A 21,958-nucleotide genomic window follows, 5' to 3' on the forward strand; every position below is an offset into this window, starting at 1 on the left:
TTTCATCAAACACTCGTATCGTATTTTCCAACCATAATTTGGCTCTTTCAGCATCATCATTCATTGTAGCTCGAAATTCTTCAGCCCCATACTTTCTAATCTTATCAACCGGTGGTCAACTCAACCATACCAGATTCACTCGTGGCATATTAGGAATTTGAGAAGGATTAACCGAGGGTGGAGGTTGTTGTCTAGTCAGATTGGTTCTAATGTATTGTGTGAACCATTCATTCATCATTTGATAAAAGGCTTGCTTAGCCTCACCATCACGGCTACTCATAGCCGGTCTAGAATTTGTTGCATCGTCCCTTGCACAGGAACAGGCGCATTACTTTCAACATCGTCAGCTACAGCTCTATCAGGATCTTTTTGCCATATAAAAGCACATTTCAAAGTCAGGAGTTATCACACTATCGCAGATTCAGATATATGGCATGTATAGCTAGACTCATATACGCTATGGTAGTCCTAGAACCAACTAAACAATAGCTCTGATACCAATAAAATGTAACACCCCTAAACCGTAACCGACATTGGATTAGGGTTACAAGGCATTACCAGACAGACAGAACATTTTAGACCAATTCAAAATCACAAATATTGTTTCATATCATTTCATGAGCAATCATATCTTAAGATGGTCTATGAAACCTAAAACATACGTTTAAGAACGGTTAGAGCTAAACTAAATACATTCATAAAATTAAGAACATAGAAAATACTTCAATTCTGTTGAGATCACATGCCTATGTAACCAGGCCGTGTGCCTCACACAGGCATCAGACACACCCTTTTGAACCAGCCATGCCAAAACAGGGTAACCATATTGACTTTCACCCACGGCCAATAGGCACGCCTGTGTGCTATGGCCGTGTGATCTTGGGTAGCTACTGACTTTAGCCCACGGCCACATGACAAGCCCGTGTCCCCTGACCGTGTGACACTATACAAGCTTGATTTAAGCTAATTTGCCACCCATTAATGGGTCCAATCCTACAAACAATAATATACAACATTCATACCAAAAATTCCAAATAGTTCCATGCTTAAGAATAAACGAAACACATTAGAACTTAACATATTACAAGCATACACCAAAACTATACACAAACTTATCATTTGTTAGCCAACTCTCATGGCATAATATATACACAACAAAACTTATATACATAGACCTTCTAGCCTATACATGCCATACTTTAAAATATGTATGCTTTCAAAAGTACCAAAATGAGATCGATAGTGTGGTGACGATCCTCGACTATCCCCGAGCCTTCAATAGCTACGATAACTATAAAACAGACAGTAAACAAACAGAGAGTAATCTATAAAGAGCTTACTAAGCCAAATGCAATTGGTCTAACTACTAAAGCATATATTTACAATTCACCCATATAGATTCATAACCATTTCATAGAATAATTCATAAACTTAACCATACACCTTTTGTTTGCATAGATGTCATGCTTCATTTCCATACATATTTCATAGAGATAGAGTTTTTCATATTCAAAAATTTAGTACGATACAAACGTACCGCATAGGTTATACATTTCATATACCCAATCTAAGATTTCGTACGCTATCATCAGACGGGTCGAAAACGATATAGATGCTCATAAACAAGTACAATGTCGACGTCCCACACGTGGTCTTACATGTAATTCAATGTCGATGCATTTGTCCCAGATAGGGTCTTACACGAAATCAGATACAATGCCGATGTCCCAGACATAGTCTTATACGAAAATCTCAATCGAGGCCTATGTCCCAGACACGGTCTTACACGATGTCTCAGACAAATGTCAGCTTTTCTTAGAAGCATACAAAGCTTTTCAGATATTAATATGTTATCATACTTTACTCCAAAGATATGCATCAGGCACTCAAGGTCATCCAATACAGATTATAGTTTATATGTGCAGAACTTATTTCAATTTAACATGAAATTGTATTTTGACTTACCTCGGACGGATTTCGGATAAAACAAGTCGACTATTCAACTATTTTAGACTTTCCTTGATCTAAGTCCAATTTTCTTTGTTCTTGATCTAATACAATACAAATTCAACCATTCAAGAATTCATTTCATTCAATTTAATCCATATACACATATTTAGTGCACTTTACATTTTAGCCCTTACATTTTCACTTTTTGACAATTTAGTCTATTTTTCACAAAACCACAAATATGCAAAATTCACCAAGACTATAGCTTGATTGAATATACATGACTTCCTTACCAACCCAAATAACATATTTAATTCAGAAATTAGTCCTTCAAAACCTCATTTTCACAATTTAGTCCAAATAGCTCGATTTCATCAAAAACTTTAAGACAAAACTTATGAACCATCTACCAAGCCTTTATAATTCATTCAAAAACATTACAAAATTCATGATATCAACAATGACATTTCATGAAATCTTTAACAGAAACAGAAATTCAGATATGGGTTTTGAAGAACACGAAGCAACGATCACAGAAACGTAGAAATTATCAAAAACTGAGTTAAAACCGTACCTTAATCAAGCAATCAAAGTGTCGAAACCTAAAATGGATTTCTCCTTTTTCTTTTTCTTTGATTTTCAGCTATATGCATGATAATATGGCCAATTTCATGTTTTCATTTTATTATAATATACATTAATATACATTTTCCAATTTTGCCCTTTAATTAACAAATAAAAATTCCTTCCACTAATGTCCATACTTGTCCATGCATTAGTACAATGGTCCAATTGACATACAAGGACCTTTATTTTAAAACCCAAGCCAAATAGGTGCTTTAGCATCTAGCACTCAACTTTTATACTTTACGCAATTTAATCATTTTTCATAATTAAGCACAGAAACAGACAAATTAAATCACAGAAATTTCACAAATGTAAATTCGCATATCACAGACACAGAAAATAATATTAAAATATTTTTCAAACTCGAATTTGTGGTCCCGAAACTACTATTTCGACAGGGTCAAAATTGAACTGTTACACCAATACTTCCACCAAATTCGAATTCCCCTATTTCCTCCTAAAATCCCTCCTGTTCACAAAAACTTAACAACCAAAAATCCCCTTTTTCACTCCCCAAATTTGGCAAACAACAACCCATTCAAATTTTTTCAAACTCTGGGTGTTTCGGTCAAACACAACTTCCTCCCATGGCAACCATAAAAAATAATCCCCATTTTCACAAGCAGGATTCGAACCTCAAACCACTAGCACACCCCACATGCCATTATCCACTAGACCAGTAGGCTCATTCTGTCATATCCCCTTTTGTGTCTACCAATTTTGCCATATCCCCTTTTGTGTCTTGAGATTAGGATCTCATTAGGATGCCCCTCCTTCCCCCTTTCTCCCTCATTTCCCCCTTCTTTCATTTGTTTATTTTCTTTCGTTTATTTATTTGCTTTATTTTTATGCGAAACCGTTGAATTTAGTAGATATAGATACAGATTCTTATATCGAAGGGTCTTTACCTATTACTTAAAAACGAATAAACCTCAGTTCCAAGAAATCATATCTTCCACCAAGACATTCACTAAGGAAGCGGAAACGCTTTTGAAAGACGCTATTCAGGACCAAATGGAACGTTTTCGACTTCAGGAACAATTATAAATAGAAAATTCTAACTTAATGGAATATAGAGAAATCGATTCAAAATTGCGTCCAATAGGATTTGAATCTATACCAAAGGTTTAGAAGACCTCTGTCCTATCCATTAGACAATGGACGCTTTTCATTACGATTTTTGACATTTTGACTTTTTTCTCTTGTTCGGTTTTTCTTTTCTCTTGGTTGGAAAAACTAATGAACATGTGAAAAATTGTTAGAATTATGATTTATTAATTCAATTCAACGATGCTAATGCATCGTTGAATTGAATAATAAATATTCAAATAGATAGAATAGATAGAATTGAATATCGGCGGGTAGCGAATCGAACCCGCATCGTTAGCTTGGAAGGCTAGGGGTTATAGTCGACGTTGATTCATTATTTTAGCATCTCTAATTCAAAACCGAACATGAAATTTTGGTTTCATTCGCTCCTTTATGGAAGATGGATAAATAAAAAAGAAATAAATAAAATAGAATATAAATAAGATAAAGAGATAAAGATAAGGCAGAACGAAATGAAATAAGAATTTGGCCCATAACATCTATGTTAGCTTTTACGTCGAATGCATTCAAAACAATTCGCTTTCTAGATGATCCTTCTAGAAGAGTGGGATTAGAATAGAACAATTTTTCTAGTTACTTTGTTCTCTATTTCTATTTGAGAAAATCCTTAGGAAAAGCATTTTGTTTCCACGAGCTAAAACAAGATGTAAATGTCTCTAGTAAACCAAAGTTATCGTTTAATAGCTATTTTGCTTCAATCTATCCCATCAAAAAATTGAAGATTTAGTTACGATTAGAAATACACTTTTCTATCTTTATCCATGGATCTTTTCCTCATACTTATTCAATTGGAAGTATTGATCCAATTGAAAAAAAATTATGTTTCGTAATTTCATAATCCAATTTTTCAATTTTTAGTTAGAATATAATTTTAAAATTATATTTATATATAATATATAATTTAATTGGCCCTTGGATCCAAATCACGAGAATGTATATTCTTCCTCAAATCTTTCATTGAGAGGTAAAGGATTAAATCCTTTTAAGAAATAAAGTTTTTGCTCGGAATATGAATCAAACCGAGGGACCCCTTAACTCTTAGGGGGATTAATAGAACGAATCACACTTTTACCACTAAACTATACCCGCTACAATGCGATTATTGTATTTATTGTATATTTATTGTATATGTATATAAAGGGACCCTTTGTCAAACAGGGGAATTGGGCGTAATCAAGATAGGATTACAAGATAGGAGCCTAAAAAATCCTGAAAATGAAAATTAGGGCCTTGTCACCTTTTGTCAGAAGACTTGTGTTATAGGATTTTTGATAGATAGGATTCGACAAAAGGACTTAGTCATAACATAAATAACATAAAAATGGATTGTGCAAAAATCCATAGTTTATTATTATTATTTATTCTAGTTATTCTAGTAAAATAGAAAATAAATGGAAATAAAAAGAAATAGGAAGAAAGAAAAGAATAGAAATAATATTTTGATTCTATATAATAGGAACGAAATAGGACTTCTTACGCTTCGATTGTTGATGCAATGCAATAACAAGATATTTTTGTTACAACAAGCCGGATCGCAGAATCATAGAAAAATGAGTTATTTGAGTTGAAAATAAAAAATGAGCCGTAGGTCTTGACCAGGCGGTCCGTGAAATTGGAAATTAAAAAGTCCCTTTTATGCGAAATCAAAGCGATATTCTTTCTTTTTTGTTATTTGAGATATTTCTTTAGAGCCCTTGTTTTATTTCAAAATATAAATGATATAGAATATAATATAAATGAAATGGAATTCTTGATAAAAGTTCTATATCTCTATAGAAAAGTTGGATATATCTATATAATCAATCTATATAATAATAATAAAATTTAGAATTTATATATCTATGGATTAATAATACTCTATATAGATAAATAATAATCTATATAACATAATCTATATAACAAAGTAAAAAGGGCTTTTTCAAGCCTTTCTTTTGCATCTTGTAACATAGTAATTATCTTTTCTCAATTCGAGAGATGGTCGAGTGGACTAAAGCATCGGATTGCTAATCCGTTGTGCGAGTTATTTGTACCGAGGGTTCAATCCTCTCTTTCCGTTCGGTTTTGGTAGTGGAATAGATCAAATCCTAATACCATTTCTAAAAATGAAGCAAGGAACTCTCCTTTTTATTCTTCGCGTCCAGGATTACGTCCCGGATCATTAGATAGGAATCAAGATGAAGAGAGAAACAAAGAATATTACTACAGTGTAAACAAAGAGTTTAAGAGTAAGCATTACACAATCTCCAAGAGCATTTTTTTGGAAAAAGAAGAGAATAGATTCCCCGTTTTTATACCACATATCCTATTTTGTTTTGATTTTGACACCAAGAAATAAAGTGATTTCTAGAATTTCTAGAAATCCAAAAGAATTTTCAGAAATTCACTTGTAATAAGAGTTGAGTTTTTCATTACAAAAAAAATTCTTTCATACCAACAATTATATATAAAAAATTCTTTCATACCAACAATTATATATTGTGGCAGACTCTAATCTAAATAGGGTTCTTCGGCGAAAAGGGTCAGAATGAGGAAATGGGATGATCCCGATTTATCAGGGCTATCCAAGAATTTCAATCTTTGAATTGAGGGTTCTTTCCTAGTGTAAGACTTATCGATCTTTTCAATTGTTAGAATTTTTTTCTTGAATCACTCATGAATTTTTCTAGGACAAGATTAAGGATCTCATCGAAAACTTACAGACTTGCCAAACAAAGGCTAAGAGGAAAAGAGAACAGTATTATCGGCATAAAATCTACGATTAGATTCAAAAAGCATAGGCCTCGGGCAATTTGGTGAATAAAAACTACTCGAAAAAGGGCGTAATTAAAAGCAGATATAGATCAAATTAAAGATATTAAGCATAACAAAATTTTGTTCTTGAAGATAATTTTGATTGAGTTATTAATATGTTTTTTGATATAAGGAAAAAAATGAAGAAAGGAAAATAAGGCAGACTAAACAATACTTCTTTGAACTCACCCAATCAAAAAGCCTTCAATTCTTACAAGAGAATAGAAGGAATCATACTTTCATACAATATCTTAATTGAATTCTATGTAATGATCAATAAATTCGATTTAATTCTCTATCCATACGTGCAAAAATCGTAGCAAGAATCTATTCCATAGCTATTTGGAACTGGAATTGACGAACAAGGAATACCCATATTAGTGTTTAGTAGTTTCAAATAGAAATCTAAATGGGGCGTGGCCAAGTGGTAAGGCAACGGGTTTTGGTCCCGCTATGCGGAGGTTCGAATCCTTCCGTCCCGAGCATACTCTATTTATATATCGAATAACCATATCCGAATCTAAATTGCTCTTTTTTTGTTTTTAATAACCTTCTTTCTAACAGTCAAGTATTGGAGAAAATGTGATTCTTGCTTTTGATTTTTAATGATTTCTTAAGATTGGCACTCGAACAAGCTGTGAGATTCTGGATATATTCTACCGAGTTATTTGATTTATCGGGTTATTTGAAGATGCAGTAGATTCAAAAGATTGGTTTATTTATGTTATTTAGAATATTCGTGATATTATTAGTATTTTCGTAATATTATTATTAATGATATTCTTTATTTTTATTTTTTTATTAGAATCGAAAAGTTTAATTAGAATAGAAAAGTATAATAAAAGTTCAAAAATAAAAAATATTGCATTGCACAATCATACAATATGGGGTAGTTTGAATTCTTATTGAGGCTTTTTCTTCCTAAATTATTTATTTATTTCATATAGCATAGAGAAGGAAATTGATTTCATATAGAAAGTATAGATAGATTACTATGTATCGACTGAACCAATGACTATTCATGATTCCATAATTGAATCAATGCTCCAAACTAGAGGAATGTTATGGTAAAACTTCATTTGAAACGATATGGTAGAAAGCAACATGCGACTTGAAGGACATGATCAGTTGTGGATGTCAAAACCCACCACTTTCCGTTATGTAGAAATGAAGGTGCTTTTTGCTCAACATCCTTTTTTCTATTATAATCCGTCTTTTTGTTGGGTTGTAATGTAAATAGTACAGGATGGAGCTCGAAGAGAAACATCCATTTTTCAGGGGCAAGGATCTAGGGTTAGTTAATGGAAATCAATAAGTTGGAACAACTTCGTAAGTCTATTTGTGATATAGAAATCGAAAGGATCCGGTTTTATCCTTAAAAAGCAACATTTTGTAGAAGCCAAGACTTGAACCCATGACTTCCCAGACACTTCCAGAGCACACAACCACTAAGTCAAACACTCAATTGTGTCATTTCCTTACACAATTAAATATTTATATGCAGTCTTCTAACTACACCCCTGCTCAAAACCTAATACTTCTAGGCCTAAATTCGGGGCGTTACAAAAAAGCTCCTAACTTCAATTTCATTCCTTGGTGGCTTCCATTCGACAATAGCAGAAATCTTACTGGGATCAACTTGTATTACCATCTCCTGAAACAATATGGCCTAAGAACCCAACCTCTCTATGCCAAAACTCGCTTTTACTAAACATGGCATACAACTGTTTGTCCCTCAAAGTCTGTAAAACAGTTCTCAAGTGCTCGGCATGCTCTGCCTCATCTTTAGAATAAATCAGAATATCATCCATAAAAACTACAACAAACTTATCCAAATATGGCAGAAAATTTTGGTCCATTTAATCCATAAACACAGCAGGAGCATTCGTTAATCCAAATGGCATAACTAGAAACTCGTAGTGGTAATACCTTCTTCTAAAGGCAGACTTAGGCACATCCAACTCTTTAAGGCGTAACTGGTAATATCCAGACCTCAAGTCTATCTTTCAGCTGGTCAAACAAGTCATCAATCCTTGGAAGAGGATACTTATTTTTTATTGTCACCTTATTGAGTTGCCGATAGTCAATGCATAATCTCATGGAACCGTGTTTCTTTTTCACGAATAATACGGAAGCACCCCACGGTGAAAAGCTTGGTCTCGCAAAACCTTTGTCGGTCAACTCTTGCAATTGTGTCTTCAATTTTTTTAGCTCAGTCGGGGCCATCCTATATGTAGCAATAGAGCTAGGTGTTGTCCTTGGCATTAGCTCAATACCAAATTCAACTTCTCTAACTGGAGGCAACCTTGGAAATTCCTCCAAAAATACATCCGCAAACTCGCGCACAACTGGCACTGGTTCGATTTTCAATTCAGATTCCTTTGTATTCAATATATATACCAAATAAGCTCTATACCCTTTTCTCATGTATTTTTGAGCAAATATTGAAGAAATCATCAATGGCGACTATCTGCATCATCTGATTCAACCCGAAGAATCTTATCATCTTCATATTTCAGTTCCATAACTTTTTGTCTACAATTCACTATAGCCTTATATAGTGTCAACCAATCCATACCTAGTATGACATCAAATTCGTCAGACGACAATAACATTAAGTCAGCCAGAAAATAATGATCTTTAACCAACGAAGGACATTTCTTACATACTTTATCAACTATCACATGCTTTCCTAACAGGTTAGACACTTTAATTATAAATTCTGTAGACTCGACAGGTATATTCATACTAGATGCCAATTTCATACACATATACGAATGAGTGGAGCCAAGGTCTATCAAAGCAATAACATTAGTATCATAGAGAGAAAATTTACCAGTGATCACATCAGGAGAAGCTGCATCTTCGCATGCACATATGGCATAGGCTCTAGCCAGAGCCCTAGCTTCGGACCTCACTGTTGTATCTCGTGTCACATTTTTACTGCTAAACCCGTTCCCGGCATTTCTCGAGGGTTTTCCCCTAGAAGCTGTGCCACTCGGTCTTGGACTCTGAAATCTTTCCTTTTCCATCATCTCGGGACAATCCTTAATAAAGTGGTCTAGAGAACCACATCTAAAACAAGATCTTTCACTCACCCTATAGTTGCCAGAATGACGTCTACCACATTGCTGGCAATCAGCCTTGAAAGGTTTAGCGTTACCCACACTTGCCACAAATGTAGGCTGAGATCTAAAACCCAAATTCTACTTTCTACAATTCCCATATGAATGCCCAGCCGACACATGTGAACGAGAATACATCTATCTAGATTTCTTAGACTGAGATGGCAATGACTTACTCATGTACCTCTTTATTGTATCTCTTGCCTTAGACTCGACCTTTTTCTTTTCCTTAACAAATTCTCCGGCTTTACAAGCCCTTTCAACAAGTACCATAAATTCTTTCAACTCAAGAATACCTACTAATGTCTTAATATCCTCATTGATTCCATTTTTAAATCTTCTACACATCGTAGCTTCAAAGGGTACGCACTCCCGAGCATATTTGCTGAGTCTAACGAATTCTCTCTCATATTCAATAACTGTCATATGACCCTACTTCAATTCCAGGAATTCCTTGCGCTTCTATTCGATGAATCTTTCGCTAATGTATTACTTTCAAAATTCCTCTTGAAAGAATTTCCAAGTAACCCTCTCTAGTGGTATTACATATATCAACGTTCTCCACCAGTGATACGCTGCATCTTTCAATAGGGATATGGCACATTACAAGCACTCCTCGGGTGTACACGATAACTCATCAAACACCCGTATCGAGTTCTCTAACCAGAACTCTGCCCGTTCAGGGTCATCATGGCATTTGCCCTAAATTCCCCGGCACCTTGTTTCAGAATTTTATCAACAAGTGTCCTAGCAAATCTCATGAAATCCATATGTTGAGGCATCACAGGTGCAGGTTGAGGATTTAGGGGAGGTGGGGGAGGTTGAGCGTTCGGGTTCGTTCAAACGAACTCCATATACCATGCGTTCATCATATAGAGAAAGGCCTCTCTGCTTTCTTTTCCGCTATTGACAGTTTCACTCCTTCCGCTGGAGCAGGTGTGTTACTTTCTACATCATTTACCATTGCTCTATCGAGATCCATTTGCTATATGAAAACACATTCTAATATTGTCAGGAGTCGTCACATTATCATTTACATATATATATATATACGTATGGCATGTATAGCTAGACTCAAATACGCTAGGTTAGTCTGAGAATCGACTAAACCATACCTCAAATGTAACACCCCTTACCCGTATCCGATGTCAGCGTAACACCCCGATCCCGAGACCATCACCGGTGTCGGACACGAGGGGTTAACAAGTCAAGTCCACATATTTTGCTCACCAATTTGACATTTCCAGTCGGGCTGGAAAACTGCGTCACTGTCGCCTTAAAAATCATATCTCGAGTTTCAAAAATCAGAAACTGGTTTCGTAAATTTTCCCTGAATTTAGACTCATATATCCATCCATGGATTTATTTCTAGAATTTTTGGTCTGGCCAATTGGTACAGTTTATTAGTTAAATTCACCCCTGTTACAGGGATCAACTGCTCTGACCTTCGCGCGTTACAACTTGAATATCTCTCTGTACAGGGCTTTAATACTGGTGCCGTTTATTTCTAATGAAACTAGACTCAAAATGGAATCTGCACATATAAGGCATGACTCCTAATTCTTTCTGGATAATTTATAGTAAATTTTTAAAGTTTCGACAGGGGACCCAGAAACCATTCTGGCCCTGTCTCACAATAGCTTTAATATCTCTTAACAAGTAACTCCTATGACCATTTCATTTCTTCCATATGAAAATAGACTAATCAAGGTTCATTTACATAGATGATTCACTATTTAATACCATTCCTACAAATTTTGGTGATTTTTCACATTCACGTTACTGCAGCTGGCAGCATCTGTTTTTAAGGTAGGTCTTACCTATTTTGTAGTCTCCATGAACCAACTAGTCTTGCCATACATAGCTCCACATATGATCATTTTAACCATGCCAATGGCTGATCATGTGACCAACATTCCCATTTCCAATTCATAGTCACATCATGACACCATATATATATATACAAACCGCAAATAGTCTAAGTTCATTCTTCACTTTTACGAGCCGTTTTGCATGGCGTACATATACATCACCACATTTTTAAACCAACAAGGGGTAGTCCTATACATGCCATTTCAAAGTTCAACCAAAATTTATACCAAAATAGAGGCGTTGATAGTGTGGATGACTTGACTTTAATGATCCCGAATCCGATTGCTATCGAGCAAAATCTATAAGACAGAGAGCCAAAGCAACGGGGTAAGCATTTTTATGCTTAGTAAGTCTCAAGGAATAAAATCAGCTTTAATTAAAGCATTACATTCTCATAACCAAATACATCATTTCACTAATACACATTCACATAATCATACTTACTTCACCATCCCAACTCTTAGGTTCATACACAAATAACGGCTTCGTTAAGGCCGATAACTCGTTCCATCATAGGAGCGGATATGCATAAGCTCTTACTCCTAGCGCGCAAAGCACACACCTCACTTACCTTGTTATTGGGAAATTTCACAAGTGTATTAGCTGAAATTTTCCAGCAAGCTTATAATTTTCAAATCACATACCTTTGGAGCTTAACCGGATATAGCTACTCGTTCAAACGCCTTCGGGACATAGCCCGGATATGGTAACCCGCACCAAGGCCTACGGGACTTAACCGGATATCACGATTGCACAAATGCCTTGGTCTTAGCCGGATAGAATGACTCGCACGAATGCCTTGGTCTTAGCCGGATATAGCCACTAGCACCATTGCCTTGGTCTTAACCGGTTATAATTTCCAGCATAATTGTCTTGGGCTTAGCAGGATATCATTCAATTTCTCATGCACACTTACATCAATAATCATTGGACATACATATTTCATTTTCAGTTACTAAGGCTCAAACACAATTATAATCATTAGCATAATCGCCTTGGGACTTAGCCGGGTATCATTCGAATACTCATACACATAAATCAATAATCAATACATCCATATTTCATTCCACATAATTCAATTAAGGTCACTTCTTGAGGACTTACCTCGGATGTTGTCGAGCGGCTTTTACGGCTATTCGATCACTTTTTCCTTCCCTTGTCCAATTGTGGCCCTCTAAGCTCTTGAGCTAATTCAAACAAATTCAATTTATTAAAACCTCATTGTGCTAGCTTATGGCGAATATGACAAGGAGTTTAAATGGTCATATGGCCACCCTTTAGCTTGAATACACAATGGTCATGCACATTTTATACTACATCAAGCAATTCAATACAATTCATTCGAGCATCAAGGAAAAGCTAAGGCCTTCAATAGGCTACCCAAGGCGAATATTCATGTCCATGTTGAGGCCAATTATGCACTTAATACCTCACAAAAACAGCATGCATTTTACTAGTTAATGCTTTGCATATTGTAGCTCAAAACTTATATTATAGCATCAAGCACTCATATGTGTGCTAGGTAGAATGTGCTTGCAATTTCACAATCATTCTTCAACATCTTCTTCTTTAAACAAACATATTCATCACTTAGTTCACAACCAAAACATCATGTGCAAACATATATATACATATATGAGCATGGCAATTTCAAGGTGTCCATAGCCATCCAAAACACAAATTTTAACTAACATGCAAGAAGCATGAACCATGCTCATGAATGCATCATGGCGAATATGACAATCATGCCCTTTTCAACTTCAATCATGGTTAAACAAAAGAAAACTCAAAATCTTAGTCATGAGTAGACAATCCATCATTGCATGCATCATCATCAAGCTTCACACTTAGCATGCAATGGCTTTATCACCATAACAACTTTGGCCAAATACCATTTCCATGGCATAACAAAGATTTGAGCCATGGCTAACATGCACATCAAGTTAGCAACCAAAACATGCATGAAACTCCTAACACAACCTCATACATACCTTAATCTTGATGCCAATTTAGCCAAATCGCCTTCTAGATCTCTTCTAAACCAAGCATGAAGCAAAAATCCTCTTTCTTCCTCCTTATGATTTTTGGCCAAAAAGATGAGAAAGGATGAACACAACAAATTTTTTTCTTCCTTCTTTCTCAACTCACGGCAAGGGGGGGATTACCACACTCACACACATTTTTTTTTTATTCTTTTCTTACCCATGCTTATTTGTTTATTATTTCTCCCTAATGCCCAACAAAACATGTTTCATGACATGTTTAGCCCATATCTCTTTGTCATGGCCGGCCATCACTTGTACAAAGGGGAATTTGACATGCAAGTCCATTATTTTGCATGCATGCTTTAATTAGTCATCACACATTTCCCCATCATACTTTCAAAGTTCACTACTAGGTCCTTTCTAGTGAAATTCACCTTTATAACACTAAATCAATCATCAAAAAATGTCATACATGAATACACACATATTATAGGCATCGAAATAAATTTTAAATTATTTTTATGCCTCGGTTTTGTGGTCCCGAGACCACCTTCCGACTAGGGTCAATTTTGGGCTGTCACAACTCTCCCCCACTTAAGAAATTTTCGTCCCCGAAAATCTTGCTTTCACCAAGCTCAGTCCAAATCAATGGTGTACGGCATTTACGACCGTACAAGGCCTCGTAGGGTGCCATCTTAATACTTGATTGAAAGCTGTTGTTGTAAGCGAATTCAATCAACGGCAAATACCGTTCCCATGAACCACTAAACTCGAGGACGCAACATCTTAACATATCCTCAAGTATCTGAATTATCCACTCGGATTGACCATCGGTTTGGGGGTGAAAGGCGGTGCTAAAATGCAACTTGGTACCCAAAACTTCTTGCAACTTTTTCCAAAATCGCGAGGTAAATCTCGGATCTCTATTCGACACGATGGAAATAGACACCCCGTGTAATCTCACAATCTGAGAAACGTACGATTCGACTAATTTGTCCATTGAAAAATCCGTACGTACGGGGACAAAGTGAGCAGAGTTAGCCAATCGATCTACCACGACCCAAACCGCATCCTTCTTACCTGCTGACAATGGCAATCCGGATACAAAGTCCATTGTGACTCGATCCCATTTCCACTCGGGTATCGTGATTGGCTGAAGTAATCCTGAAGGCACCTGATGTTCCGCTTTCACTTGTTGACATATTAAACATCTCGAAACAAAGTCAGAGATGTCTCGCTTCATACCATGCCACCAAAACCGACGTTTCAAATCATTGTACATCTTCGTACTCCCCGGGTGGATTGTCATTCGGCTACAATGGGCTTCATTCAGAATTATCGAAATGAGTTTTGAATTCTTTGGAACACACAGACGACTTTTGAACCTCCAACAATCGTCATCATCGACTTGAAATTCCGAGTCCTTGTTCGAACACACTCGGCCGTTTTGCGACCAACTCGTCGTCGACTTTTCGAGCTTCTCGAATTTGAGGTATCAATAGTGGTTTGGCTTTCAATTCAGCTACTAACACACTATCGGATCGAGCAGACAAGTGCACGTTCATCGCTTGTAAAGCGAATAATGATTTGACTCAAGGCATCCGCAACCACATTCGCCTTTCCGGGTGATAGTCAATGACCAGCTCATAATCCTTTAACAGTTCAAGCCAACGTCTTTGTCGCAGATTTAAGTCTCTTTGGGTCATCAAATATTTGAGACTTTTGTGATCCGAGTACACATGGCACCTTTCACCAAATAAGTAATGTCGCCAAATCTTTAAGGCGAACACGATGGCGCCAATTCGAGATCATGGGTCGGATAATTTTTTTCGTGTGGCTTCAATTGCCTCGATGCATAGGCCACAACTCGACCTTCTTGCATCAATCGCAACCTAACCCAAGGAGGAGGCGTCACTATAGATGACAAACTCTTTGCGATTCGGGTTGCACTAGAATTGGGGCTTCATCAAATAAGTCTTGATTGATCGAAACTTTTTGGCATTTCTCCGTCCATTCGAACTTAACATCCTTTTGGAGTAACCGTCATCGGCATGGCTATCGTTGAGAAACCTTTTACAAATCGTCGGTAATAACCGGCAAGCCCCAAAAAGCTCGAACCTCGGTAATATTTCTGAGGCTTCCAATTAAGTATGGCTGAAATTTTATTCGGTCGACTCGAATACCGGATCACGGATACCACATGACCCAAGAAGCTAACCTCTCTTAACCGAACTCACCCTTGCTGAACTTAGCATATAATTGCTTATCCGTAAAATTTGCAGCACTAACCGCAGTGTTCAAGATGTTCGATCTCATTTCTTGAATAGACCAAGATGTCATCAATGAACACGACTACGAATCGATCCAAATATGGTGCGAAGATCCGATTTATTAAATCCATAATATCGTAGGGCATTAGTGAGCCCAAACGGCATCACTAGGAACTCATAGTGACCATATCTCGTTCAAGGCGGTCTTGGGTACGTCCGAATCTCGGATTCGCAATTGATAATAGCCCGATCTCAAATCTATTTTCGAGAACACCGAGGCTCCTTCAGTTGATCGAACAAGTCATCGATACGTGGTAACGGATATTTGTTCTTTATCGTCGCTTTATTAAGTCGACGATAGTCGATCTACAACCGCATGGTTCCATCCTTCTTCTTCACGAACAACACCGGCGCACCCTAAGGCGAGAAACTCGGCGAGCAAAACCTCTATCCACCAATTCTTGCAACCGAGCTTTCAACTCCTTTAATTCCGTTGGTGCCATACGATACGGTTATCGAAATTGGAGTGGTACCGGTACCAATTCGATGCCAAATTCTATTTCCGAACAGGTGGTAAACCCGGCAATTCTTTAGGAAAACATCCGGTATTCACAAACCACAGCAGAGATTCGGGTTTCCTTTCGATTCCTTGTCATCGAGCACATACGCAAGGTACGCCGCACCCTTTTCTTACATATTTCCGGGCCAACATTGCGATATTACGGTGGCAACCCCTATAAGTCCGTAGACTCGACCGGATTATCTCGTTATTCGTGCACCTCAAATCGATAGTCTTGCTTTTGCAATTTACGACCGCATCGTGCATGGTCAACCCATCCAAACCAAAAATAACGTCGAATTCATCGAGCGGCAAAAGCATCAAGTCCGCGGAAACAAGAACCTCGGAACACTAGGGGACTTTTCTTGCACACTTTGTTGACAAGCACGTAATGACCCAAGGGTTTGACACCAATTACAAACTCGAGAGACTCAATAGGCAAGGTCTTCTTGGATGCTAAGGTTTCACATATATAAGATTGAGTAGAACCGGGGTCAATCAAAGCAATCACATTAGTATTGAAAAGAGTGAAAGCACCGGTAATGACATCCGGAGAGGCAAGCATCCTTGCGTCGGCGTATGGCATAAGTCCTCGCAGGAGCACGAGCCTCGGATCGATGGTAGCATCTCTAAATCCTCTCGACCGCCAACGACATTGCCCATATTTCTAGGTGGCCTACCTCGGCGATGGTAGCACCGGGTTTCCACTCGACTCACATTCTGTTCAAGCATCCTCGGGCAATCCTTCATAAAGTGGTCGGCCGATCCACACTTATAGGAGGAGCGATCACGAAACCAACAGCTCCCGAATGCCATTTGCCACAATGTTGACACTCCGCCCTCTCGGCGATCATTTCCACCATCGGCGATCGAAGTGACTCGTGTGGTCACAGGGTCGATCGCGTCCTCGTCTGGAAAAGCCCAAAGCGCCTCTAGACCGGTTCACATCATCTCGAAATCTCTTCGATGCTGTTGAAGAGACTTTCCGAGGACCTCTTCGAATTCTCCGGTTCCCACATCAGCTTTTGTTTCTCCTTCCTAAGCTCTTGACTTTACAAACTCGCTCAACAAGTACTACGAACTCTCGTATTTCGAGAATGCCAACGAACATCCTTATATCATCATTCAGCCCATCCTCGGCGTTTACATAATAGCCGGACGAAATGCATTCTCGCAGATCGGCTAAGCCTCACAAATTTTCGTTCATAGTCGGTAACCAACATAGAACCTTGCTTAAGATCAAGAAATTCCTTCGCTTTTGGTCGATGAATCTCGGTGATATACTTTTTTTTTTGAACTCGGTTTGAAAGAATTCCCAAGTCACTTGCTCTCTAGGCACCACAAGTCGAGTACTCCACCAATAGTAGGCGGAATCACGTAGCAAGGAGATGGTACACTTTAAGCACTCATCGGTGTACAAGATAGCTCATCTAGCACCTTGGATAGTGTTGTCCAACCAAAATTCAGCTCGTTCGGCACCATCATCATCCGTAGCTTTAAATTCAGTGGCCCCATGTTTCGAACCCTATCGATTGGGGCTTACTTGACCTTATTTGGTCGATTCTCGGAGGTATTGTAGGTGCGGGGTTGCATTTGTCGGGAATGGAGGTTGTGGAACAGTAGTGTTAGTTCGAATGTATTGGTTAAACCATTCGTTCATCACACTATAAAAGGCTGGCCTAGCCTCATCATTCGGATTGCTGGCCATAGGTTGAGAGTCCGGCGCTGTCCCTTGTAAAGGGAGCAGCGCCACACTCTCCCCATCATCAGCTATTGCTCGGTTGGGATCGGGATCCATTGCTATAAACAAACTCAAAGTCAAATTGTCGAAATCACCACACTATCGATTCATCATTTAATGGCATGTATAGCTAGACCCCAAACACCTCACGGTAGTCCTAGAATCGACTAAACCGTGGCTCGATACCAATAAAATTGTAACACCCGATCCCGAGACCATCACCGATTGTCGGACACGAGGGTTAACAAGTCAAGTCCACATATTTTCCTCACCAATTTGACATTTCCAGTCGGGCTGGAAAACTGCGTCACTGTCGCCTTAAAAATCATATCTCGAGTTTCAAAACTCAGAAACTGGTTTTGTAAATTTTCCCTGAATTTAGACTCATATATCCATCCATGGATTTATTTCTAGAATTTTTGGTTGGGCCAATTGGTACAGTTTATTAGTTAAAGTCACCCCTGTTACAGGGATCGACTGCTCTGACCTTCGCGCGTTACAACTTGAATATCTCTCTGTACAGGGATTTAATACTGGTGCCGTTTGTTTCTAATGAAACTAGACTCCAAATGGAATCTGTAAATATAAGGTATGACTCCTAATTCTTTCTGGATAATTTATAGTAAATTTTTAAAGTTGCGACAGGGGACCCAGAAACCATTCTGGCCCTGTCTCACAATAGCTTTAATATCTCTTAACAAGTAACTCCTATGACCATTTCGTTTCTTCCATATGAAAATAGACTCATCAAGGTTCATTTACATAGCTGATTCACTATTTAATACCATTCCTACAAATTTTGGTGATTTTTCACATTCACGTTACTGCAGCTGGCAGCATCTGTTTTTAAGGTAGGTCTTACCTATTTTGTAGTCTCCATGAACCAACTAGTCTTGCCATACATAGCTCCACATATGATCATTTTAACCATGCCAATGGCTGATCATGTGACCAACATTCCATTTCCAATTCATAGTCACATCATGACACCATATATATATATACAAACCGCAAATAGTCTAAGTTCATTCTTCACTTTTACGAGCCGTTTTGCATGGCCGTACACATATACATCACCACATTTTTAAACCAACAAGGGTAGTCCTATACATGCCATTTCAAAGTTCAACCAAAATTTATACCAAAATAGAGGCGTTGATAGTGTGGATGACTTGACTTTAATGATCCCGAATCCGATTGCTATCGAGCAAAATCTATAAGACAGAGAGCCAAAGCAGCGGGGTAAGCATTTTTATGCTTAGTAAGTCTCAAGGAATAAAATCAGCTTTAATTAAAGCATTACATTCTCATAACCAAATACATCATTTCACTAATACACATTCACATAATCATACTTACTTCACCATCCCAACTCTTAGGTTCATACACAAATAACGGCTTCGTTAAGGCCGATAACTCGTTCCATCATAGGAGCGGATATGCATAAGCTCTTACTCCTAGCGCGCAAAGCACACACCTCACTTACCTTGTTATTGGGAAATTTCACAAGTGTATTAGCTGAAATTTTCCAGCAAGCTTATAATTTTCAAATCACATACCTTGAGCTTAACGGATATAGCTACTCGTTCAAACGCCTTGGGACATAGCCGGATATGGTAACCCGCACCAAGGCCTACGGGACTTAACCCGGATATCACGATTGCACAAATGCCTTGGTCTTAGCCGGATAGAATGACTCGCACGAATGCCTTGGTCTTAGCCGGATATAGCCACTAGCACCATTGCCTTGGTCTTAACCGGTTATAATTTCCAGCATAATTGTCTTGGGGCTTAGCCGGATATCATTCAATTTCTCATGCACACTTACATCAATAATCATTGGACATACATATTTCATTTTCGTTACTAAGGCTCAAACACAATTATAATCATTAGCATAATCGCCGGGACTTAGCCCGGGTATCATTCGAATACTCATACACATAAATCAATAATCAATACATCCATATTTCATTCCACATAATTCAATTAAGGTCACTTCTTGAGGACTTACCTCGGATGTTGTCGAGCGGCTTTTACGGCTATTCGATCACTTTTTCCTTCCCTTGTCCAATTGTGGCCCTCTAAGCTCTTGAGCTAATTCAAACAAATTCAATTTATTAAAACCTCATTGTGCTAGCTTATGGCGAATATGACAAGGAGTTTAAATGGTCATATGGCCACCCTTTAGCTTGAATACACAATGGTCATGCACATTTTATACTACATCAAGCAATTCAATACAATTCATTCGAGCATCAAGGAAAAGCTAAGGCCTTCAATAGGCTACCCAAGGCGAATATTCATGTCCACGTTGAGGCCAATTATGCACTTAATACCTCACAAAAACAGCATGCATTTTACTAGTTAATGCTTTGCATATTGTAGCTCAAAACTTATATTATAGCATCAAGCACTCATATGTGTGCTAGGCGAATGTGCTTGCAATTTCACAATCATTCTTCAACATCTTCTTCTTTAAACAAACATATTCATCACTTAGTTCACAACCAAAACATCATGTGCAAACATATATATACATATATGAGCATGGCGAATTTCAAGGTGTCCATAGCCATCCAAAACACAAATTTTAACTAACATGCAAGAAGCATGAACCATGCTCATGAATGCATCATGGCGAATATGACAATCATGCCCTTTTCAACTTCAATCATGGTTAAACAAAAGAAAACTCAAAATCTTAGTCATGAGTAGACAATCCATCATTGCATGCATCATCATCAAGCTTCACACTTAGCATGCAATGGCTTTATCACCATAACAACTTTGGCCAAATACCATTTCCATGGCATAACAAAGATTTGAGCCATGGCTAACATGCACATCAAGTTAGCAACCAAAACATGCATGAAACTCCTAACACAACCTCATACATACCTTAATCTTGATGCCAATTTAGCCAAATCGCCTTCTAGATCTCTTCTAAACCAAGCATGAAGCAAAATCCTCTTTCTTCCTCCTTATGATTTTCGGCCAAAAGATGAGAAAGGATAAACACAGCAAATTTTTTCTTCCTTCTTTCTCAACTCACGGCAAGGGGGATTACCACACTCACACACATTTTTTTTTATTTTTTCTTACCCATGCTTATTTGTTTATTATTTCTCCCTAATGCCCAACAAAACATGTTTCATGACATGTTTAGCCCATATCTCTTTGTCATGGCGGCCATCACTTGTACAAAGGGAATTTGACATGCAAGTCCATTATTTTGCATGCATGCTTTAATTAGTCATCACACATTTCCCATCATACTTTCAAAGTTCACTACTAGGTCCTTTCTAGTGAAATTCACCTTTATAACACTAAATCAATCATCAAAAAATGTCATACATGAATACACACATATTATAGGCATCGAAATAAATTTTAAATTATTTTTATGCCTCGGTTTTGTGGTCCCGAGACCACCTTCCGACTAGGGTCAATTTTGGGCTGTCACAGTCAGGACAGGGTTTGAGGCATTACTTGACTTAAACGTACACCATTTCATAAAATCAGGCCATAAAAATTCATTTAAATTAAAAACATTCAATCACATGCATAATATCCCTTACACGAGGTACTGAGACTCTAAACATCCATTAAAGGCGGTTTGGGACTAAACCAAGAACTTTGGAAAGTTTTGGAAAAACTTAGAAAAAATTTCATGAAACAGGGTCACACGTCCGTGGGCTCCTGACACGCCCGTGTTCTCCGCCCGTGTAGCTGTCTGACTATGACGTCAACATTAATTAGGGTCACAAGGTTGTGTTATTATTTTCTGAATTATTGATAAATATTTAACTTGTCCTTAATTATGAGTTCTTAATTCTTGCTTTAATATTCCAAGATATTGATTCAAGTATTGATGTGCTTATTCAGAGGAGCAAAAGTCCCTGTCTAAGAGTAGATCTAGCATAATT

The 21,958-nt window shown here is 37.6% G+C and overlaps 1 protein-coding gene across 1 annotated transcript; it reads right to left on the minus strand.

Moving 5' to 3' along the window:
* Nucleotides 1–276: 276 nt before the first annotated feature.
* LOC108485159 (uncharacterized) lies at nt 277–9,950 on the minus strand. Its single transcript, XM_017789002.1, has 3 exons — nt 9,787–9,950; nt 9,314–9,669; nt 277–365 (listed from the first exon to the last, which is right to left on the minus strand). The coding sequence occupies exons 1-3, from the start codon at nt 9,948–9,950 to the stop codon at nt 277–279; spliced, it is 609 nt and encodes a 202-aa protein (XP_017644491.1).
* Between the last annotated feature and the right edge of the window lie 12,008 nt (nt 9,951–21,958).

This window comes from Gossypium arboreum, chromosome 6 (genome assembly GCF_025698485.1).
Source record: "Gossypium arboreum isolate Shixiya-1 chromosome 6, ASM2569848v2, whole genome shotgun sequence".
NCBI classification, from domain to species: domain Eukaryota; kingdom Viridiplantae; phylum Streptophyta; class Magnoliopsida; order Malvales; family Malvaceae; genus Gossypium; species Gossypium arboreum.

Bases quoted from the DNA above. Each gene is read 5' to 3' on its own strand.
- LOC108485159 (XM_017789002.1), bottom strand. From the start codon at position 9,950: ATGTGTAGAAGATTTAAAAATGGAATCAATGAGGATATTAAGACATTA. The intron at 9,670-9,786 runs GTACATGAGTAA...TTTGGGTTTTAG, and splicing joins GCAAGAGATACAATAAAGAG to ATCTCAGCCTACATTTGTGG. The intron at 366-9,313 runs GTAAATTTTCTC...TATGGCAAAAAG, and splicing joins TTCTCCTGATGTGATCACTG to ATCCTGATAGAGCTGTAGCT.